Source organism: Phacochoerus africanus, chromosome 8 (genome assembly GCF_016906955.1).
Source record: "Phacochoerus africanus isolate WHEZ1 chromosome 8, ROS_Pafr_v1, whole genome shotgun sequence".
Taxonomy (NCBI): domain Eukaryota; kingdom Metazoa; phylum Chordata; class Mammalia; order Artiodactyla; family Suidae; genus Phacochoerus; species Phacochoerus africanus.
The window spans coordinates 157,869,572-157,891,533 of NC_062551.1; the positions used below are offsets into that span (position 1 = coordinate 157,869,572).

The window sequence follows — 21,962 nt, forward strand, 5'->3', positions numbered from 1 at the left end:
GACTAGATATAGTTCCCAGTGCTGTACAGCAGGATCTCATTGCTAATCCATTCCAAAGGCAATAGTTTGCATCTATTAACCCCAAATTCCCAGTCCATCCCACTCCCTCCCCCTCCCCCTTGGCAACCACAAGTCTGTTCTCCATGTCCATGATTTTCTTTTCTGTGGAAAGGTTCGTTTGTGCCATGTATTGGATTCCAGATATAAGTGATACATGGTATTTGTCATTCTCTTTCTGACTTACTTCACTTAGTATGAGAGTCTCTAGTTCCATCCATGTTGCTGCAAATGGAATTATTTTGTTCTTTTTTGTGTCTGAGTAGTATTCCATTGTGTATGTATACCACATGTTCTTAATCCATTCATCTGTTGATGGACATTTAGGTTGTTTCCATGTCTTTCCATTCACTATTGTGAATAGTGCTGCAATGAACATACGGGTGCATGTGTCTTTTTCAAGGAGTTTTGTCCGTATATGTGCCCAAGAGTGGGATTGCTGGGTAATATGGTAATTCTATATATAGTTTTCTAAGGTACCTCCATACTGTTTTCCATAGTTGTTGTACCAATTTACATTCCCACCAACAGTGCAGGAGGGTTCCCTGGGAAAGGAAAGTATTTTTAACATTTGGTGCTGGAATGACCGAATAAACATGTAGATAAAAATAAACCTCAACCGCTACCTCATACGAAATGCAAAAATTAATTCAAGATGAATCATAGAACTTAATTCAGAGCTAAAATATTTAAGCTTCTAAAAGAAAACCTAAAAAAGTACTTTTGTGACAATGAAGTAGGCAAAGATTTCTTAATGAAGACACAAAAATTACTAAGCATAAAAAAGGCAATAAAACTGAGAGTTTCCATTGTGTCTCAGCAGGTTAAGAACCCAACTAATAATCCTTGAGGGTGCGGGTCTGATCCCTGGACTCATTCAGTGGGTTAAGGATTCTGCATTGCCATGAGCTGTGGCGTAGGTCACAGATGAGGCTCGAATCTGGTATTGCTGTGGCTATGGCATATACCAGCAGCTGGAGTTCCAATTTGACCCCTAGCCTGGGAACTTGCATATGAAACAGGTACAGCCCTAAAAAGGGAAGAAAAAAAAAAAAGGTAATAAAACTGGACTTCACCAAAAATAAGACTAATACTCATTGAAAGACACAGTTAAGAAAATGGAAAGGCAAACTGCAGACTGGGAGAAAATATTCATGATACATACATATCTGACAAAGGACTCCCACAAATATATAGTAAAAATAAAAAGAGCTTTTTAAAAAATAAAATACTTAGGAGTTCCCACTGTGGCTCAGCAGTTAACGAATCCAGCTAAGAACCTTGAGGTTGCCGGTTTGATCCCTGGCCTCGCTCAGTGGGTTAAGGATCTGGTGTTGCCGTGAGCTGTGGTGTAGGTTGCAGACATGGCTTGGATGTGGTGTTGCTGTGACTGTGGTGTGGGTTGGTGGCTACAGCTCCAATTAGACTCTTAGCCTGGGAACCTCCATATGCCATGGGTGCAGCCCTGGAATAGACAAAAAGACAAAAAATAAATAAATAAAATAAAACACTGCTAAGTGAAGTCAGCCATACAATGAGACACCAATATCAAATGCTTTCACTGACATGTGGAATCTGAAAAAAGGACAGACTGAACTTCTCTGCAGAACAGATGCTGACTCACAGACATTGAAAAACTTATGGTCTCCAGAGGAGACAGTTTGGGGGGTGAGGGTATGTGCTTGGGCGGTGGGATGGAAATCCTCTGAAATCACATTGTTATGATCATTATACCACTACAGATGTGGTAAAATAAAATAAAATAAAACACTTAGCAGACACTTAGCATAAAAGAAAATATATGAATGGCCAAAAAGTACATGAAAAAGGACTTAGCATCATTTGTCATCAGGGAGATGCAAATTAATACCGTAATCATCATTTCACATCCACTTGAATGGCTAAAATTAAAAAATTGATAACAGCAAATGTTGACAAGGATATAGAGCAACTAGACTCCCTCCCATTTCTATTAGGAATGGAAAATGACACAACCACTTTAAAAATCTGACATTTTCTCATAAAACTTAATATACCTCTACCTTATGACTCAGCAATTCCACTCACAGTAATTATCCAAGGAAATGAAAACATATCCACAAAAATACCTGCACAAGAATGTTCATAGAGGCTTTATTCATACAAGTTAAAAAACTGGAGGCAATCCAAATATTCAACAAAAAAAATCAAGCAAAAAAACGAACAAACAGATTATAGCATAGTCTATGGCAGTGGAAGTCAGATCAGTGGTTGCATAAGGGCAGTGGGGATTGTCTGGAAGGAAAGAAAAGGGAAGTTTCCAGAGTGATGGAAAAGTTCCTTATTTTGATTAGGGTGTTGGTTATCCTGAGATATTGCTTACTTAAGCACATACATTTATCAAAACTAATTGAATTGTACACTTAAGGGAAATTTCACTTAAGGTAAAAAGAAAAGGAGTTCCCATCGTGGCGTAGTGGTTAACAAATCCAACTAGGAACCATGAGGTTGCAGGTTCGATCCCTGGCCTCCATCAGTGGGTTAAGGATCCGGTGTTGCCTGTGAGCTGTGGTGTAGATAACAGACACGGCTAGGATACCGAGTTGCTGTGCCTGTGGTGTAGGCCGGTGGGTACAGCTCCGATTAGACCCTTAGCCTGGGAACTTCCATATGCCACGGGCTTGACCCTAGAAAAGATAAAAAAAGACAAAAAAAACCTTTTCTTTTTAAAGTTATATAATTATGTACTTATATAATGGTATAATTAAAATAGAAATATTATTTCTATAGTCAATACTACATATATATGTAAAATTGTGCATAATGCAAGACTAACATTGAATGCATGTATTAATTTGTTTCAACAAACATCTATTGTGTATCTACTATGGGTCAGCCATTGTGATAGTTACTGGCAATATAAAGATGAGGAACAGAGGAGTTCCCATCACGGTGCAGCAGAAACAAAACTGACTAGTATCCATGAGGTCACAGGTTCGATCCCTGGCCTCACTCAGTAGGTTAAGGATCTGGTGTTGCTGTGAGTTGTGGTGTAGGTCACAGACGCAGTTTAGATGTGGTGTTGCTGTGGCTGTGGTGTAGGCCGGCAGCTATAGCTCCGATTCGACCCCTAGCCTGGGAACTTCCATTTGCTGCCAGTGCAGCCCTAAAAAGACAAAAAAAAAAAAAAAAAGATGAGGAACAGAAAGTGACTGGACTTAAGGAGTGGAGTATGTAGCTGGAGCAATAAAAACACAAGAAAAAAGTGCCATCGTAAAAATGGATGCTATGTGTGAGGTGAATACAAAGGAGGAATCAAGTTATTCTGATTTGTTGGAGTTGGAGAGATGGGACCAAAAAGTGAATAAACTTTTGCAAAGGAAGAAGGGCTTTTTAGGGTAAGAGAACCTCATAAACTAAGACACAGAAGCATGAGCCTGCATGATGTGTTTACAGAATTTTAATCTTGGTCCAATGTGACTAATGGGAGATGATATCATGTTGGGGGATGATATACTTTAATGATGGGACCAGATTGTCTGGGGTCGTAAAATGCCATACTAAGGAGTTTAGGTTTATAGGCAATAAGGGGTCACTACAGGCTTTTAGACAAGAGTGACATCAATTCTGAGTTTAAAAAAAACCCCATAATCTGGTAGTAGTAAAGAATGACTAAAGTTGGAGAGACATTAGTGGCAGAATGAACAGTTAGAGAGGGGTTGCAAAATCCAATGGTTGTTTTGGGGTTTTTTGGTTTATTTTTTAAAATATTTATTCACTAGAATTTTATGATTAAACATTTCTAAACATTTGGCTCCACTTTTCTTTTTTTTCTTTAAAATCAACAATAGAAATCCAGAAACATTTTGGACCACCACAGGGATGTTTCCCCAAGAGTTCATTATTTGTTTTCACAAACACGTAAGGATTGAAAGGCTTGTAATCCAGAGTTACTTTGGTAAGCATATCATGTTTTCATTTCATTTCATTAATTTTCATCACCTTTCAGTTTTTCCATAGGCAGAAGGCACATATGTAAACTTTTGGCAAAAATACTAATTTTTTTTATACCATGGAATCCAGTTTTATTGCTGGGGTCAATGGGTGGAGAGTGTGAGTTGACTGCCTGGAGCACAGTTAACCTCTCTGAAACGGCAAATTTGAAACCCTTCCAAAGCACGTAATAATTTCCATGCAATTTGCTATGTGAAAGCCTTTGGCAAAAGACCCTGTTATGAACATAAGAAGCCAGCTTGCCAGAACACTCGGTTTCTTGATGTCATTATTCCTGATTCTTTTGGCCAGGGTTCTCTGTCACATTCTTTCTGAAAATCTGATAACCCTGATTATTTGCATGTGGTAATTTTGATTCTTTTATTAATAATGGCGTTTTCTGAGAGATTTGGGAGAAGTCTCTCCCACTGGAACATCATCCTAATCTTGTCTTATGTTTATTTAAGGATAAAGTGTGTTAGAATCATGGCACGAAACACGATACATCCCAGATGGCTCAAATGAAGAGACGTTAGTTATTGAGAGGACTACTTACAGAATCATGGCCTGGGTTAAGCGAACAAACTAGGGCTGGTGAGACACCCGAAACTGACTACAGCAGTAAGCCACTACCTCCCCTGGGCCGAGGGAAGGAAAAGTATTGCTGGAGCTCAGTGAGAGCTAGAGTCTGTGCCTGAGGGCCTGGCCTTTTAGGAGCTGTAACCAGAAGGGACATAACCCCTGTCAGAGACCCAGCACTGAAGTGGGAAGGGAGTGGAGAAAATACAACCCAATCTCACTTCTCCCCGCCCTCCAGTTTCTAGTCAGTGCCTGCAGTTGGCCAGATCTGGCCAGTGGGCAGTGGGCAAATGAGTCCAGGTGACGCAGTCCCCAGCAGTCTTTCTCCCAGGTCACAGAACAGAGAAGGGGAAGAAAGGATGTGGGGCAAGAGGAGCTGGCCTAGGAGTAAGCGAAAAACCAGTGCAGCAGGAAAATGACTGTATTCTCTCTTCTGTCATTACTTGTAAAGGCTCTGGACTCATAGCTAAAGTTTGCGTTCCAGTTCTGGCTTACTAACTCTGTATCACTGAACACCTTGCCTGACTTCTCTAAGTTGCCTGATTTCTTTAAGCCTGTTTCCTCATCCTAAGATTGAAGTCCAGTGAATAAATAAATATATCTGACTCATAGTAGTTTTTCCATAAAAGTTTATGACCGAGACCACTGATGTATTATTATCTACCAGTATGCCAAAAAAAAGATGATATCAAATTCTGAAAGGCTATATACTAGCTTTGTGTTTTGTGCCTGCAAATATTTGTAAGATTGCAGTTACACAGACTGTATTTTACATAGAGACTTATGGAAAAACAGAGTGGCTGAGTGATTCTCATAATGTGGTGGTCCTGATCCCAGTACTTTATGCAGTATCACCCATGCTGAAGTCTTAGAGGAAAAAAGGACTATGGAGACAACAACATAAAACCGGGTAGATAATGAACACTTTATTTGTTTTGTTTATTTACATTATCAGTGCAGACCTTGAGGATTGAAAAGAGCACTTCTAAAGATCCGGTTGATTTTGAGCAGTGGATTGAAAGAGGTATGTGCTTGTTTTACCAGCATTGTTCTGATCATCAGGGAGTAGAGAATTGCCCTCTCCTCTCTAATCGGGCTACATTTTGGTAAAGATGACTTGAATGATTGTTGTGACATATTTAGGGCATAGAAAAACCCAGGTTTGAAAATGGATTCTTCTTCCCTTACTGGTTATGTGATTGTTAATGTGATACTTAATTTTTCTGAGTTTTAGAATCCTTATCTGAAAAACAGAGATGATCCTACCATTTAAAGTTTTCATGAACACAGTGTCTGATAAATGGTAGACGAACAATAAATATTACTTTTTCATCTTTCCTTCCTTCCTGATTAATGGTGCTATTTGAATATCAGCAAAATTGGTAGCCTCTAGTTAAACACAACAGATTGACCTTGTGTGTCTATCTCCTTTTCTTCCCCAAATACCATGAAAATAATAAAGGAATAAAGAGAAGCGTAAACCTGTAAGGAAAAAAAATAAAAACAAACAAAAAACCAGGAGACCAAAGTAAATATAGGAGATCAATGTATATTATGGAAGAGGAGTTCCTGTTGTGGCTCAGTGGGTTAAGAACCTGACATAGTGTCCATGAAGATGTGGGTTCCATCCCTGGCCTTTCTCATTGGGTTAAGGATCTGGCATTGCCACAAGCTGCAGCATAGGTCACAGATGCAGCTCAGATCTGGCATTACTGTGGCTGTGGTGTAGGCCAGCAGCTGCAGCTCTGATTTGACCCCTAGCCCAGGAACTTCCATATGCCACAGGTGTGGCTATAAAAAGAAAATGAAAGAAGATAACACTTAATACATATTATGGGAGAGAGGAAGCAGATGGAGGAATAGTAACTTTTCAGAATAGAGTAGACTATAATCTAAGGGCCCAGCAAGGAGAATATCACTGAGAAGCAAGCCAGTTTACCAAGCATAACCACGGAAAGGCCTAGAACTCAAGACAACTGAACCATGAAAAGTGTGAGTGACACACAGTCACCCAAAAAACAAGGGTGAATAGTTGAACATCCATTTACAGAATGATTGGACCTAGGTACCTTCTCCTACCCTATAAAGCTAGTGACCAGCCTTTCCTCCCACAAACCACCCCCAAGAGGTGATTAGGAACACCGAATGTTGAGGCTCAGGACTTAGGGAGCCCGGGCATAGTAAAGAGACTGAATGAGACATGGAGTGGAAAATGGGGGATTTAAGCTTACACACCACAGCCACAGCAACGCAGGATCTGAGCTGCATCTGTGACCTGCACCATAGTTCCTTAACCTACTGAGCAAGGCCAGGGATCGAACCTGTGTCCTCATGGATCCTAGCCAGGTTCGTTAATCACTGAGCCACGACGGGAACTCCCAGAAGCCTACATGTTGAATGGTGGGAACTCCAGCCTTCTTCCTGTGCTTTGCTATTTATAACAGCAACCAGAAGATTGGAGGATTCATCTTTTGTGAAACTGAGTGGTCCTAGAAGAAGAAAGATCTATGGATACTGACAAAGACGAACTCATTCCAGACCACCCTAACAAAGTCTGGTAGTCAATGAGCTTGGCTTATGAACAGCTTTCAAATGATCTACTCCTCATAAATAAAAAAAGATAGCCAAAAATCACCAGGTATATGATGAAGGCCTTAAACTCTGAATATAATCAAGCCTTTAGCTCAATTTCATTCCAAACTATAGGGAACAGAGGATAGAGGACAAAGTAAATGAAACCACGACGAGGCAATATGAGAAAATGGGGGACATTTTACAGGACAACAGACCTATTCTCTTCAATAAGTCAATGGGATGAAAAAACGTGTGTATGAGAGAAAGCTGTTTATATTAAAAGAGACACTTCTGATTTGAATAAACAAACTATGAAAAGACATTGGGGGACAATGGGGAAATTTTAATGTGGACTGGTTATTATGTAACATTAAAGCATTTTTAATGTTCATATGATAATGGCATTATGGTTATGTAAGAAAATATTCTTGTTTGAAGATGATAATCATATATTTAAAGATGAAATGTCAAGATGTCTAAGACTTGCTTTAAAACATGTTAGGAAAAAAATTAGATAAATCAAGTATGGTAAAATGCTGGTAATTGTAAATTCTGGATGATGGGTGTATATAAGAGTTATATCCTGTCTTTTATGTTTGAGATTTTCTAATTTTTCATATTTAAAAAACTAAGCAAATGAAAGAAGAGTTATTACTAACTTCTGATAGAGGAGTTGTATAAGAAAGAAAATGTGGGAGTTCCCGTTGTGGTGCAGTGGTTAACGAATCCGACTAGGAACCATGAGGTTGCGGGTTCGGTCCCTGCCCTTGCTCAGTGGGTTAACGATACGGTGTTGCCATGAGCTGTGGTGTAGGTTGCAGACGCGGCTCGGATCCCACCTTGCTGTGGCTCTGGCGTAGGCCAGTGGCTACAGCTCTGTTTCGACCCCTAGCCTGGGAACCTCCATATGCCGTGGGAGCGGCCCAAAGAAATAGCAAAAAAAGACAAAAAAGAAAGAAAGAAAGAAAATGTGTCATAATTTATTATTTATTTCAGCAGTAAATAACATTTATACAGATAACTGTGTAACCATCAAGCATTGATTTCAAAATTGAGAGGATGATGGAGTTTCTTTTGTGGCTCATCAGGTTAAGAACCCAACTAGTGTCCGTGAGGATGCAGGTTCAATCCCTGGCCTCGCTCAATGGATTAAGGATCTGGCATTGCCGCAAGCTGCAGCGTAGGTCACAGATGCGGCTTGGATCTGGTTTTGCTGTGGCTGTGGTGTAGGCTGGCAGCTGCAGCTCCAATTCGACCCCTAGACCAGGAACTTCCATATGCTTCAGATTTGGCTCTAAAAAGAAAAAAAAAAAAAAATTGAGAGGATGGCAGGAAGGAAAAGTTTCAGAAGAAGGAAAAGGATTTTGGTCTAAGAGACCTAAATTTTCACCTACCATAATATAAAGTCAATAAACAAATTGATAAATCAAGGAAAGGGATATAAAACGTTATAAATCCAGGGGAAAAAAAGGCTTAAAGAGTTGAAAACATCTACCTCTAGCCTCTAGGGAGCAGGACTGGAGAAAAAAAGGTCAAGTAGGGCATTACTATTTTTCATTACATCGGAGAAAGATTAGGAAACAGAAAGAAAGTCATACATAATATTACTGCCCAGAGACTTCTCTTTTTGTACTACATGCCTTTGAAAATTATGTACACTATTTTGATACAAATAAAATTAATTTCTAAAGAAGAGCCACCTTGCCTGCCTGCTTGTATCTCTCACACGCATCCTATCGTAATAAATCTATTTCTTGAGAGTTCCCATCGTGGCGAAGTGGTTAACGAATCTGACAAGGAACCATAAGGTCGCAGGTTCGATCCCTGGCCTTGCTCAGTGGGTTAAGGATCCAGCGTTGCCGTGAGCTGTGGTGTAGGTCGAAGATGAGGCTCAGATCTGGTGTTGCTTGTGGCTCTGGCGTAGGCCTGCAGCTATAGCTTCAATTCGACCCCTAGCCTGGGAACCTCCATATGCCGCAGGAATGGCCCTAGAAAAGGCAAAAAGACCGAAAAAATAAAAATAAATAAATCTATTTCTTGCCTATCAAAAAAATAATGTCAGTATTTATTGTTATATCGGTTAAATATTTGATGTTTCCAAAAGAATGTTATTTAGATATGATTAAGTCATGACCATGCAAGTTAATCAATCAATCTGTCCTAAAATTACATAAGTAAAGGTTTTCTGAAGCTGGATACCAGAAAAGATGAATTCATGGGCAGCATACCTCAGCATCATAGTGAAAATTCATGGTGAGAAACTGAGCCTAGTTAGTTCCCATAAGAATGGTAAGATAGCTTCTTTCAGGCCTGCAGTTACTCTTTGTAGCTTGATCCTTGAAAAGGATTACATCTTTTATCAATTTTTCACTTTATATTCACTGTAATTTATATTTACTTTTATTTATACTCACTAGAGGTATTTTACAGCTCATAGTTTATGTTTCATACTGTTTATTTCAAACATCTGTATTTTTATGTTGATTTTTAACCCCAAAACACTGATAAATCTGGTCTAACTATAATTTACTGTATTTGCTTTTTTTTTTTTTTTTTCCTTTTCTAGGGCCACTTCCTGCGGCATATGGAGGTTCCCAGGCTAGGGGTCTAATCGGAGCTGTAGCCGCCGGCCTACGCCAGAGCCATAGCAACTCCAGATCCGAGCCGAGTCTGCAACCTACACCACAGCTCACGGCAAGGCTGGATCCTTAACCCACTGAGCAAGGCCAGGGATGGAACCCTCAACGTCATGGTTCCTAGTTGGATTCGTTAACCACTGTGCCACGACGGGAACTCCTATAATTTACTGTATATCATGTTTTATTGAACATAGATTTCAGTAGTTGTCCTCATGCATGTTGATCCCTAACTCATTTCTGTTAAATTTGTATTTTAGATCTAGTACACACAGAGGGGCAGCTTCAAAATGAAGAAATTATGGTGAGTACATATCCTTTTTTTTTTTTTTGGCTGCGCCTGACACTGCAAAAGCTCCCTGGGCCAGGGATCAACCCAAGTCATAGCTGTAACCCAAGCCACAGCAGTGACAATGCTGGATCTTTAACTTGCTGTACCACCAGGGGACCTGAGTAAATAAACTTTGAAGAGATAAACATTATCTTTAGCCAGCACAATGTAGTTACATTTTAAACCTATCTCCATAGTCATAAAGTTAGTAAATACCCTCATAATATTATAGGCTCTATATCTAATCAACCAATACAGAATATTATTTGCAATAATATTGTAGTTCATAAATTAGGCTCTTATCTGTCATAGACAGGATGACAGTAAGGATAAAACAGAATTCACTGATTTGTTTTTGTTTTATTTTGGTCTTTCATTTATTTTGAAGTATTTACTTGCCTCTTTGATTTGGTCGGCCTTTTTTTAAGTAGATTTATTTTTAAATTTATTATTATTATTATTGTTATTGCTTTTTAGGGCTGTACCCGCGGCATATGGAGCATCCCAGGCTAGGGGTCAAATTGGAGCTACAGCTGCCGGCCTACACCACAGCCACAGCAACTCGGGATTGGAGCTGCATCTGCAACCCACACCACAGCTCACGGCAACACCAAATCCTTAACCCACTGAGCCAGGGCAGGAATCGAACCCACAACCTCGTGGTTCCTAGTCAGATTTGTTTCCACTGCGCCACAACAGGAACTCCTATTATTTTATTTTGTTTTTTTTAATAGCCGCACCCCTGGCATGTGGAAGTTCCCAGGCTAGGGGTCGAATCAGAGCTACTGCTGCAGGCCTACACCACAGCCATAGCAATGCCAGATCTGAGATGCATCTGCAAGCTACACCACAGCTCATGGCAACACCAGGTCCTTGACCCACCGAGCAAGGCCAGGGATTGAACCTGCATCCTCATGAATTCTAGTCGGGTTCGTTACCACTGAGCTACAACGGGAACTCCAACCTTTTAAAATAGGAATCAGAAAAGGTTGAGATGACAAAAATGGATGTTCATTTAAGCATGAAAGGACAAGGGAGATTCAGATATGGGGAAGTGGAGCATAGGATCAGCAACAAATAAGCTAAAGAGAGATAAGGTGAAAAGGGGACCAGCATGTTTTCGACAACATTCCATTGGGCTTTGCTTGTCAAGTGGAATGAATGCCCGTTGATGAAGCTGCTGCCTCATCAGGAGTTTCTCTGTTCCTGTTAGTTTGTCAGGCCCTGGTTTTAGAGAATCACAAAAAGTGAAACAACTGAACATATGTTTTTTTAGGTGGTTTATTTCATGAAGTTTTCTCTAAATGGGTGTTAAAGAGGCAACCTGTCCGTTAAGGCTCCTTCTTCACAGTTTAATAGCAGCTTCTATAAAGTCAGTGTTCTGTAGGAGATTTTGAATCCTATTAATTATCTTCTCAACCACCCAAGTGTGCCTCGTGACTGGGGAGGCCACTGGGGACCAGAGCAATGATTAATTAGACTGAATTTTCTCTCCCTATTTTTCTCCATCTTTATAGATGGGTTATGGTAAGTAAACTCTGCTGACTATGTTGTTTCAGGACTCACTTTGGATCAGGGAGGGCTGCGGCATAATAGAGCATTTGGAGAAAAGTAAGGGGGGGGTGGAAGACCGGAAATCACCCATTGTTTTAGCGCCCTGTCACAACAGCCTTTACTATACCCATTTTCTTCTAGTTGTCGACCATATGCATCACATAGTTATAATAGTATGTATGAAGAGTTGTGTAACTTTTTTTTTGTCCACACCCATGGCATGCAAAAGTTCCGGGGCCAGGGATCAAACCTGTGCCACAGTAGTAACAATGCCAGATCCTTAACCTGCTGTTCCACCAGAGGACTCCAAAAGTTTTGTATCTTTTTAAAATTTAATATTATGTCACAATATTCATAATTATAATTTTTAAATCCAAATGTGTGCAGATGAGAAAATATTAACTAATTTCTTTTTTCCTCCCTCCATCATTATTACAGCTGCAGGGACTATCTTATACCTGTTCCTGCTACTGTGATCTTCACCTTTTTAATTATTTTCTTAAAAAAATTTTTTTTTATTACTCAATGAATTTATTACATTTTTAGTTGTACAATGATCATCACATTTTTAATTATTTTCTAAAATTAAACTTCAAGGAATGGAATACTGGGTCCATGAGTGTAGACATAGCTCCTCATATATATTGTCAGATTGCTTTACAGAGAGATTATATAAATGTAAAAGTATAGTAATGTTGGAGTCCCCTTGTGGCTCAGCAGGATAAGAACCCAACTAGTATCCATGAGGATTCGGGTTTCATCCCTGGCCTCACTCAGTTGGTTAAGGATCTGGCATTGCTGTGGCTGTGGCGTAGGCCAGCAGCTGCAGCCCCGATTCAGCCCCTGGCCCAGGAATTTCTATATGCAAGCCCTAAAAAGACAAAAAAAAAAAAAACCTTTAGAGAAACACTTTAAAAATTAATCAGAGGACTTCCCGTCATGGCAAAGCAGTTAGTGAACCCAACTAGCATCCATGAGGACAAGGGTTCAATCCCTGGCCTCGCTCGGTGGGTTAAGGGTCCGGAGTTGCCGTGATCTGTGTGGGTCGAAGATGCGGCTTGGATCTGATGTTGCTATGGCTGTGGTATAGACCAGGCACCTGTAGCTCTGATTCGACCCCTAGCCCGGGAACCTCCATATGCCGTGGGTGTGGCCCTAAAAAGACAAAAAGACCAAAAAACCCCAAAATTAATCAGAACTATACAGTTCAGCTTTTAGCTCCACCTGCTATTCTTCATCAAAACAAAGCTGATATTTGGCTGATACGTATCAAAACAACTGTACTGTTACATGTGGCTGGCTTCCTTTCTGAATATTATATCTTACATATTTAGAGTATTATTCTTTTTTTGGGTTTTGGTCACACCCATGGCATGCAGAACTTCCCAGCTTAGGGATTAAACATGCTGTACAGCAGTGACAGCACCAGATCCTTAACCCACTGAGCCACCAGGGAACTCCTAGAATATTATTCTTGCATCAGACATTTTCTTCTGCTAATTGTTTGTTTAATGGTTAACTAGAATTGCTGAAAGCACCTGTGTTGATTTTTTTCCCCTACAGGCACGTGATGGCCACGCCACTTACTTGAGATTTATAATCGTATCAGCCTTTGATCACTTTGCATCTGTGCATAGTGTTTCTGCAGAGGGAGTAACAGTCTCAAATCTTTCTTAATAATTATAGTGGAATACTCTTCACAATTTTTTAACAATATATTTAAACATGAAGCCATAATTATTAAAAGGATTTGTATCAATCTGTTTCAGGTTTTATTTATTTTCTCTTCAACATTTTATAGGAATTTGATTCATCAGTCAGTAGTGATGGCCAACATGTAGGCTATAAAAAGCTTTTGTTTTAGTATACAGCTTAATCAAGGAAGTGACTGTACCTAAAAATTTAGCTGATAATACACTGTGTTGCCACAGCATCTAACATGGTGCCCTATGGATATCAGTGCTTTAATTTTTTAATTTATTGATTGATTGATCCAAAGGACTAAATGAGCAGTATGGACAGTAAACAATATAGAAGTTCCAAAAGTAGGAGTTCCCGTTGTGGCACAGTGGTTAACGAATCCAACTAGGAACCATGAGGTTGAGGGTTCCACCCCGGCCTTGCTCAGTGGGTTAAGGATCCAGCCTTGCCGTGAGCTGTGGTGTAGGTTGCAGACACGGCTTGGATCTGGCGTTGCTGTGGCTGTGGTGTAGGCCGGCGGCTACAGCTCCGATTCGACCCCTAGCCTGGGAACCTCCATATGCTGCAGGAAGCGGCCCTAGAAAAGGCAAAAAAAACAAAAAACAAAAAAAAAGTGTCCTGTAGGACAAATCATTTAATTTTTTTCTTTTAATTTTGTTTTGTCTTGGTTTGAATTCAGAGAAGAGTTAGGGAACACATAATCTTACTTCCCAGAGACAACTGTTATTGATATTATTTGATTATCTTTATATTTTGGGAAGGTAAGGAACAGGCTAGGACAGACTGGGAGGAAATAAGACGTCTCTGAATATATCTTATTATACAACTTGAATTTGAAAATGTAATTAATATAATCAAAAGTTAAAATTAAAAAACAATTCCAGGAGTTCCCGTTGTGGCACAATGGAAAAAAACCCAACCAATATCCATGAGGATGATGGTTCGATCCCTGGCCTCGCTCAGTGGGTCAAGGATCCAGCATTGCCGTGAGCTGTGGTGTGGGTCATAGATGCGGCTTGGATCCTGCATTGCTGTGGCTGCAGTGTAAGCCAGTAGTTGCAGCTCTGATTCAACCCTTAGTCTGGGAACTTCCATTTGCTGTGGGTGGGGTACAGCCCTAAAAAGCAGAAAAAAAAAAAAAAGGCAATTCCAAAACATTGAAAATAAACAGAAATGCATGAATCTGACTTTATGACAAGTTGATAAAGTAAACACACAGGAGGTCTCTTACAGCTGCTGTAATAAAGTACCTCAAACTTGGTGCCTTAAAACAATAGAAATGTGTTCTATCATAGTTGTGGAGGCTAGAATTCAGAAATCAAGGAGTTCCCATTGTGGCGCAGCGGAAACAAACCCAACTAGGAACCATGAGGTTGCAGGTTTAATCCCTGGCCTCGCTCAGTGGGTTAAGGATCCAGCGTTGCCATGAGTGTGGTATAGGTTGCAGATGCAGCTTGGATCTGGCATTGCTGTGGCTCTGGTGTAGGCTGGCAGCTGTAGCTCCAATTAGACCCCTGGCCTGGGAACTTCCATATGCTGCAGGTGCGGCCCTATAAAGACAAAAGACAAAAGAAAAAAAAATCAAGGTGCTGGCACTGTCTATTCCTACCAGCGTTTCCGAGGGAGAATATGATTCATGCCTTTCTCTTAGCTTCTGGTGTCGCTGGCCATCCTTGGCATTCCTTGACTTGTGCAATCACTTGTGGCACCATAGCTCCAATTTCTGCCTCCAGCATCATATGGCATTCTTTCTGTGTATCTTCACATCATCTTCCCTCAATGCATATCTGTTTCTGTGTGTCTTCTCCTTTTCTTAAAAGGACACAAGTCATTGAATTAAGGGCCCACTCTACTCCAGTGTGGCTTTATCTTGACTAATTACATCTGCAGTGACCCTGTTTCTAAGTAAGGTCGCATTCACAGCTACCAGTTCAACCCACAAGACAGTCTAAGTGAAACATATATGATATTTAATTTTATGCATCATATTGTTTGGATCACAGTGCCCACATCTTTGTTCAAACATTATTCTGGATGTTTCTGTGTGAGTATTTTTTGGGAGATTAACATTTATATTAGTGGACGGTGAGTAAAGCAGATTGCTGTCTGTAACATAGGTGAGCCTCATCCCTCGGTTTAAGACCTTATTAGAACAAAGAGTGACCTCCCCTGGGCAAGAAGGAAATTTGCCAGCAGATGGGCCATCAGACTGTACTGTAACATCAGCTCTTCCCTGGGTCTCTGACCAACCCTACAAATTTTGAACATGCCAGCCTTCATAATCACATGATATTTTCTGATAACTCATTCACCAGTCTCAGCATTCTAGAAAGTATCGAGAGGGACAGCCACAGTGTACAAACACTTTGAGCCTCTGCTTATATTGTATTTGCCATCCTCTTGTTTCCCAAATCAGGTCACATGGCCAAGACCAGAGTCAAAACAAGAGGGGTCTACCCAAGGCATAGGTACAAGCAGATGTGACTAAATTGCAGGGTAGGGGGTTGGGAGTGGTGTCTATTACTGCTAGAATCTACTACAATTAAACACCGTATGCCTTCTGGTGTGATGCAATATGAAGCACATAGACCAACCTATGAAGTACTCTCGCCAAAATTACTGAGCCTGAATCAAATCAAGATCTAGAGTTATTTTTCATTTTCAGGAAATTCAAGGGAGAGAGGAACAAGTAAAATGACACCACAAGGAAGCAAATAGACTTGTAGCCATTAATGCTGCTCAACTGAGATGCCCAGATCTCTGCCCTCCTGCCCATGGTAAGAGATACTTCCTGGCCTTCTTTGTTTGGGTAGGGCCAAGTGACCAGTTCTGGCCAATGAGATGAAGGGTAGTTTACTTCTAGACCGAGCAGTTAATTTCCTGATAAGAGACCCTACAGAGCTCTTTGCTCTCTCCCACAGTGACCAGCAGCAATGTTCTACACAGTAACTACTTCATCATTCTAGGTCTGGGAGTGAGACTGATGATAACAGATAGCAGAGCTCCTAAGCTGAAGAGGACGTAACTGTTTTAAGTCACTGAGATTTGGGAGTTGCTTGTTACCACAGCATAGCCTAGCCTATCCTGACTGATACCCAGACAAATCTAGAAAGTGCTTTATCCTACAGGACAAGTGGCCTGGTTTCCTTAACAAGTAAGGGGCATGAAAAATGTTAATTAAGGAAGAAAGGCTTTGGATTCTGATAATTTGCTTACCAAAATTTGTTGCACAAACTTACTCATGGAAAGGTACCTTTTAGATATGTGGGAGAGTAGAAAAGATACTTCAAGAGTAATGTTGGTGCCATCCGAGACATGAAGGTGAGTACTCAGAAAACATATTTAGAAAAAAAACACACACACACACAGCAGAACAATGGGAGAAAAAATAACGTATGCATGTATGTGTGACTTGGTCCCCATGCTGTACAGCGGAAAAAAATTTTAAAAATAGAATTAAAAAAACATATTTAGGAAGTGATGAATATATATGCCTGACTAAGGCAAAGAATAAGACTAAAACTACATTAATTATAGTCAGATCACAGAGAGCCTTTAATGCTTTCAGATATTTTCCCATGACGCTGAAGCCATTTAAGGTTTTCAAGAAGGAAGGTAATTTAGCGCAATTGTGTTCATGTTCAGTAAAGTGAAACGCTGAGAATTTTCTTTCCGCCAGCTTCCTCAACCGGAATGTCAATGATTCTTCACGTGAGAAACACTGTATTGAGGCTTACAGATAACTGAAAGGGATCTCCAGAGGTTATCGGACTGATTTCCTTAGCACAGGCCTAGTCAATTATCTCTAAGTCTTTTTTTCTGTTTCTCTCTTCTGTGAATGCAGAGACCAGTGTCTCAGTGCCATACTCATAATACCACTTTATGATATTTGAAAACAGCATCCTTCAACCTTCATTTTCCCAGGCTTTAAAAATTCATGTTCACTTGATAAAACCACACTACGTTTCAAGCAACAGATATAATAGGAGGTGGCTTTATCTTTTGGTTTTCCCTCTTGAGCCCCGTCATGGAGGTTCCCAGGCGAGGGCTCCAGTCGGAGCTATACCTTCGGGCCTACGCTAGAGCCACAGCAGTGGGGGATCCGAGCCACGTCTGCGACCTACACGACAGCTCACAGCAACACCAGATCTTTAACCCACTGAGCAAGGCTAGGGATTGAACCCGCGTCCTCATGAATGCTAGTCGGGTTCGTTAACTGCTAATCCACCACGGGAACTCCCCCGTCATCTATTTTAAGTCTCATCTGTCCCCAGTTTGCTTCCTCTCTCCCTCTTCTTTGGCCTTTGTCCATCTACTCACTAACTCCTGGCTGCCACTGTGCTGGGTGTGCACAGATCTCTGAGTGCTGTTGCCTCTGCCTGAAGACTCTTTCCTTAGGTAGCTGTACAGCCAGCTTCCACATTTACTTCAGATCGTGACTCAAAATCTTGTTCTCGGTGAGGCCTTCCTCACTGTACCTAAAATGATGCTCTCTTCTTACCCTCACCACCAGCCCCCCACCCCAACCTTCCCGCCCTGCCTGTGGGATTAGGCAGCTGAGGTAGCCCCCTCTGTGTCCTGCACTTCAAGCATTCTTATACTTTATTCCTCTTTTCTCACTGTCACTAGAATTCACCTTAAATTCTTTTTTTCCTTTAATGATATCCCAAGCATGCTATGAAGATGAGAGCAGAGCAACCTCCTTCAACTGTGATTCTCTTGGGTAGGGAGCTCAATTGAATGAATTGCCTTGGCCCCCATACCCTTTTGGGGACAGTTCCACAGGACAGGGAGTTTTGTTGCTTTTGCTCATGACTATATCCTCAGACCTAGAATAGTGCCTGGCACAGAGTAGATTTTCAATAAATATTTGTTGACTAAACAAATGAACATTGTTCATTTATTTGTATGTCTGTATCTCTTTGCTGTAAAATCCTTGAGGAGGTTTTTTTGTTTTTGTTTTTGTCCACACGTGTGGCATGTAGAAATTCTAGGGCCAGGGATCAAACCCACACCATAGCAGCAACCTGAGCTGCAGCCGTGACAACACTGGATCCTTAACCTGCTGAGCTACCAGGGAACTCCTTGAGGAGTTTTTAATAAAGTTAACAAATGATATGTACATCTTTGGATTACTGTGGGCCGTTGCCTATCACAATAAGGTTAAATCAATATTTATTTAAAGGGGTGGATTAAAGGGGTAAAATATAATAGCTTTTTAACCATGTACTCAAGCAAGGTAAAGAAATATTATACAGATGAAAGTTGTGTCTATTACTTATTTATACTAACTTTTTAAAAAAGCACTGCTTTGTGAGTTTTATCTCAGGCATCTTTTGGGAGCTTCACCTTCTAGGTGATGTTCCAACAGCGCTTTGTAGCTTGACCCTGGTAACAAGCCTTTTAAAAACTAGTGCTTAGCATTGTGCGTCAAAGTGTTAAACATGTGTTTAGCCTTTGACACATAAATTCCACTTCTGAGAATCTATTCTAGTGAAATAATCAGATAAGTGACAAATAAACAAAATTTGTAGCAATGCTGTTTATAAGACGGGAACCTAGAAGCAACCATGCATCTCCAAATTAGTTAAGTATGGTATATACAGATATCATAGATCATATTAATGGGATATAAATCATATATAAATATAGAATGGTTACTTCTGACTAAAGATGGTGGCGTTAAGGAATTTTTACTCCATCCTCTTTGTGTGCGTGTGTGTGTCTTTTTAGGGCCGCACCCACGGCATATGGAAGTACCCAGGCTAGGGGTCAAATCGGAGCTGCAGCTGCCAGCCACAGCTACAGCCACAGCCACATCCACAGCCATAGCAACATGGGATCCAAGCTGTGTCTGTAAACCACACCGCAGCTTTCAGCAACACTGGATCCCCAACCCACTGAGTGGGGCCAGGGATTAAAACTGCATCCTCCTGGGTACTAGTCGGGTTCTAGCTCTGAGCCATGATGGAAACTCCTCCATCCTCCTTCTGAAAAATCATTTTCAGAAATGATTTTCAACAACAAGAAAAGATTATAAAGTGAAAGAAAAAAGTTTTCTCTTCAAGAAAGTATTACAGCCTCTAACTGGGAGGCATACGTGCTAAGTACTGTGAGATCAGAATTTGGTGAAGGAAGAAGCTGAGAACCAACATGCTCTCCCACAGCTAGACACTTTCTTAAACATGTCACGGTTCCAAAAGCTTTATCCAATAACCTTTGATCAGATTGAAGCGATCTTGGTCTGCCGGCATCTTCAGGAGGATGGAGAATGTCCCCATAGGGCTCTGGTTGATGGTTAAACAGCAGGCGAGCTGGAGCTGAAGGAGACACCAGGCCGGATGCACAAGAGGAGACTGCTGGAGGTAAAGCATGATGAAGGTCGTGCCTTAGATGGCTCAGGCTGCTCTAGCAAAAGACCACAGACTGAATGGCTTAACAAATCTTTCTTTTCTCACAGTTGTGGAGGGCAGTTTCTGCGAGTAGGAGCCTGGGTTTCCTAAGCCTCCTGCCAGGCACCTAAGGCAATGTCTTGCATTAGCCAGAATGGGGTGTAGGCTCAGACTCTGACATAAAGCCAGGTACCACAGAGGGCATTACTCTTGGAGAACAAGTGAACTAAAGGTAAATCTTCCCATTGCGAGCAGACAGACTGGCTGTGATGAAGAATCTTCTTCAAATCAGTTGATGTTCGGAATGCAAATTGTACTCGGAGTGGGACAAGAACATAAACAAGTTTCTTTCACTTGCTCGCACTTTCAAATGTTAGCCAAGCAGAATTGGTTCATTCCTGGTAGCCAGACCCAGAGAGGTCCCCTTCAAAGAGAAAAGCCCTTTCTTCATCATGAATTAGAGCTGAGTTCAAACTGCTTGCAATCTCCTGGGCAGGTTCTTTTTCCCACCTTTGCCCAGGTTATTTAGTTTACTTTAATACCCTTCTCAGAGTTCCCGTCATGGCTTAGTGGTTAGAGAATCTGACTAGGAACCCTGAGGTTGCGGGTTCGATCCCTGGCCTTGCTCAGTGGGTTAAGGATCCGGTGTTGCCATGAGCTGTGGTGTGGGTCGCAGATGTGGCTCAGATCCCGCTTTGCTGTGGCTGTGGTGTAGGCCAGTGGCTACAGCTCCGATTAGACCCCTAGCCTGGGGACCTCCATATGCCACAGGAGCGGCCCAAGAAATGGCAAAAAGACCAAAAATAATAATAATAATAATAATAATACCCTTCTCCTTTCCCAAGCTCTTCACTCCCATCCCAGATTATACAAGTACTAGGCATTCTTGAAGACCAAGCCCAGAGGCTACCACCTCCACAAAGCTTTCCCAGACCCATTCCGCTCAGAGGGATTGCTCAATCCTCTGTGCTCTCTGAGCTTCACAATTCACCTCAGCTCTAACCCATCATATTCCACCTTGAATTACAGTTATTACAGTGTATGTCCACCCCCGACCCCCTCCACCCCAGGAGGTTAAGCTGCTGGAGGCCAAAAGCTGAAGTTTGTCCATCTTTGCATCATCACTCAGCACTCAGAAAAGTATCATGGCTCAGGAGTTCCCGTTGTGGCTCAGCAGGTTAAGAACCTAACTAGTATCCATGAGGATGTGGGTTCAATCCCTGGCCTCACTCAGTGGGTTAAGGATCCAGTGTTGCCATAAGCTGTGGCGTAGGTTGCAGATGTGGCTTGGATCTGGCATTGGTGTGGCTGTGGTTTAGGCTGACAGCTGCAGTTCCAGTTTAGCCCCTAGCCTGGAAACTTCCACATGCTGCAGGTGTAGCCTTAAAAAAAAAAAAAAAATCACTGCTTAAGCATTACACTGAAGAGAACTGGACTGGGATGTTTGAGATCTATTTTCGCTTTCTATTATTTGTTGAGAACTGGGAGATGTCTATGCATTTATAGACAGGAATTGAAGGACCATCTGAGAAGTGATTCAGAGGTGCATGGCCTTATACTCTGCCTCCTTCTATGGAACTTAGCTCTTCCGAAGGACAGTGCTCAGATGTGCTTTAGCCCCAGTATTTCACAGCTACTAGTCCTCGGTGTACCCTCACAAACTCACGCCAGTATTGGTCAGTTGCCTTGGGAGAAGGAACTTTTATTCAGTGTCCCTACTATCCTGTATTTTTTCCATCCCTAAGCCCTAAAAAGTGGGCACGAGGAGGCAGTTGTGGAACAATAATGATGGTAGTAGCAATAACATTTCAATGGCATTTTCTCCAAGCCAGGCATAGTTCTTGAGTGCTTTACTCATGAATCCTCTGTGGGATTGGCCCTGTTGATGTCTTGTTTGGTAGTTCAAGATACCAAAGCAGCCTAACCAAAGTCATACAGACAGCAGGCAGCAGAGCTGGGACTCTGGTTTGAAGTTAGAGATTGGGTTTGAATCTCAGCTTGTTTCTTACTGGTTCTGAGACCTTCCACAAGTTACTTAATTCTGAGCCTTAGTTTCCTCATCTGTAAAATGGGGCTAATAGTCTCCCCTTTGAGATATATAGAGATTAAATAAGCTTACATATCTACCTGTGCCTGATAGATGATTAATGATAGTTGTTTTTGTTA

General features: G+C 41.2%; 1 protein-coding gene across 6 annotated transcripts in view; it reads left to right on the forward strand.

The window, feature by feature from the left end:
* Nucleotides 1-21,962, forward strand: part of IFT25 (intraflagellar transport 25) — a 45,911-nt gene that overhangs the window by 14,605 nt on the left and 9,344 nt on the right. For 3 of the 6 annotated variants that reach the window (XM_047789034.1, XM_047789033.1, XM_047789035.1), the window contains 4 exons: nucleotides 3,888-3,994; nucleotides 5,564-5,632; nucleotides 10,079-10,122; nucleotides 13,267-13,462. In XM_047789034.1, the coding sequence (XP_047644990.1) occupies nucleotides 3,888-3,994; nucleotides 5,564-5,632; nucleotides 10,079-10,122; nucleotides 13,267-13,380 (334 nt within the window). In that variant the 3' untranslated portion in view covers nucleotides 13,381-13,462. Of the gene's footprint in view, nucleotides 1-3,887; nucleotides 3,995-5,563; nucleotides 5,633-7,052; nucleotides 7,909-10,078; nucleotides 10,123-13,266; nucleotides 13,463-16,069; nucleotides 16,182-21,962 lie in introns of those variants that run through there. The other 3 variants (XR_007136151.1, XM_047789036.1, XM_047789037.1) reach the window with 3 other exon arrangements.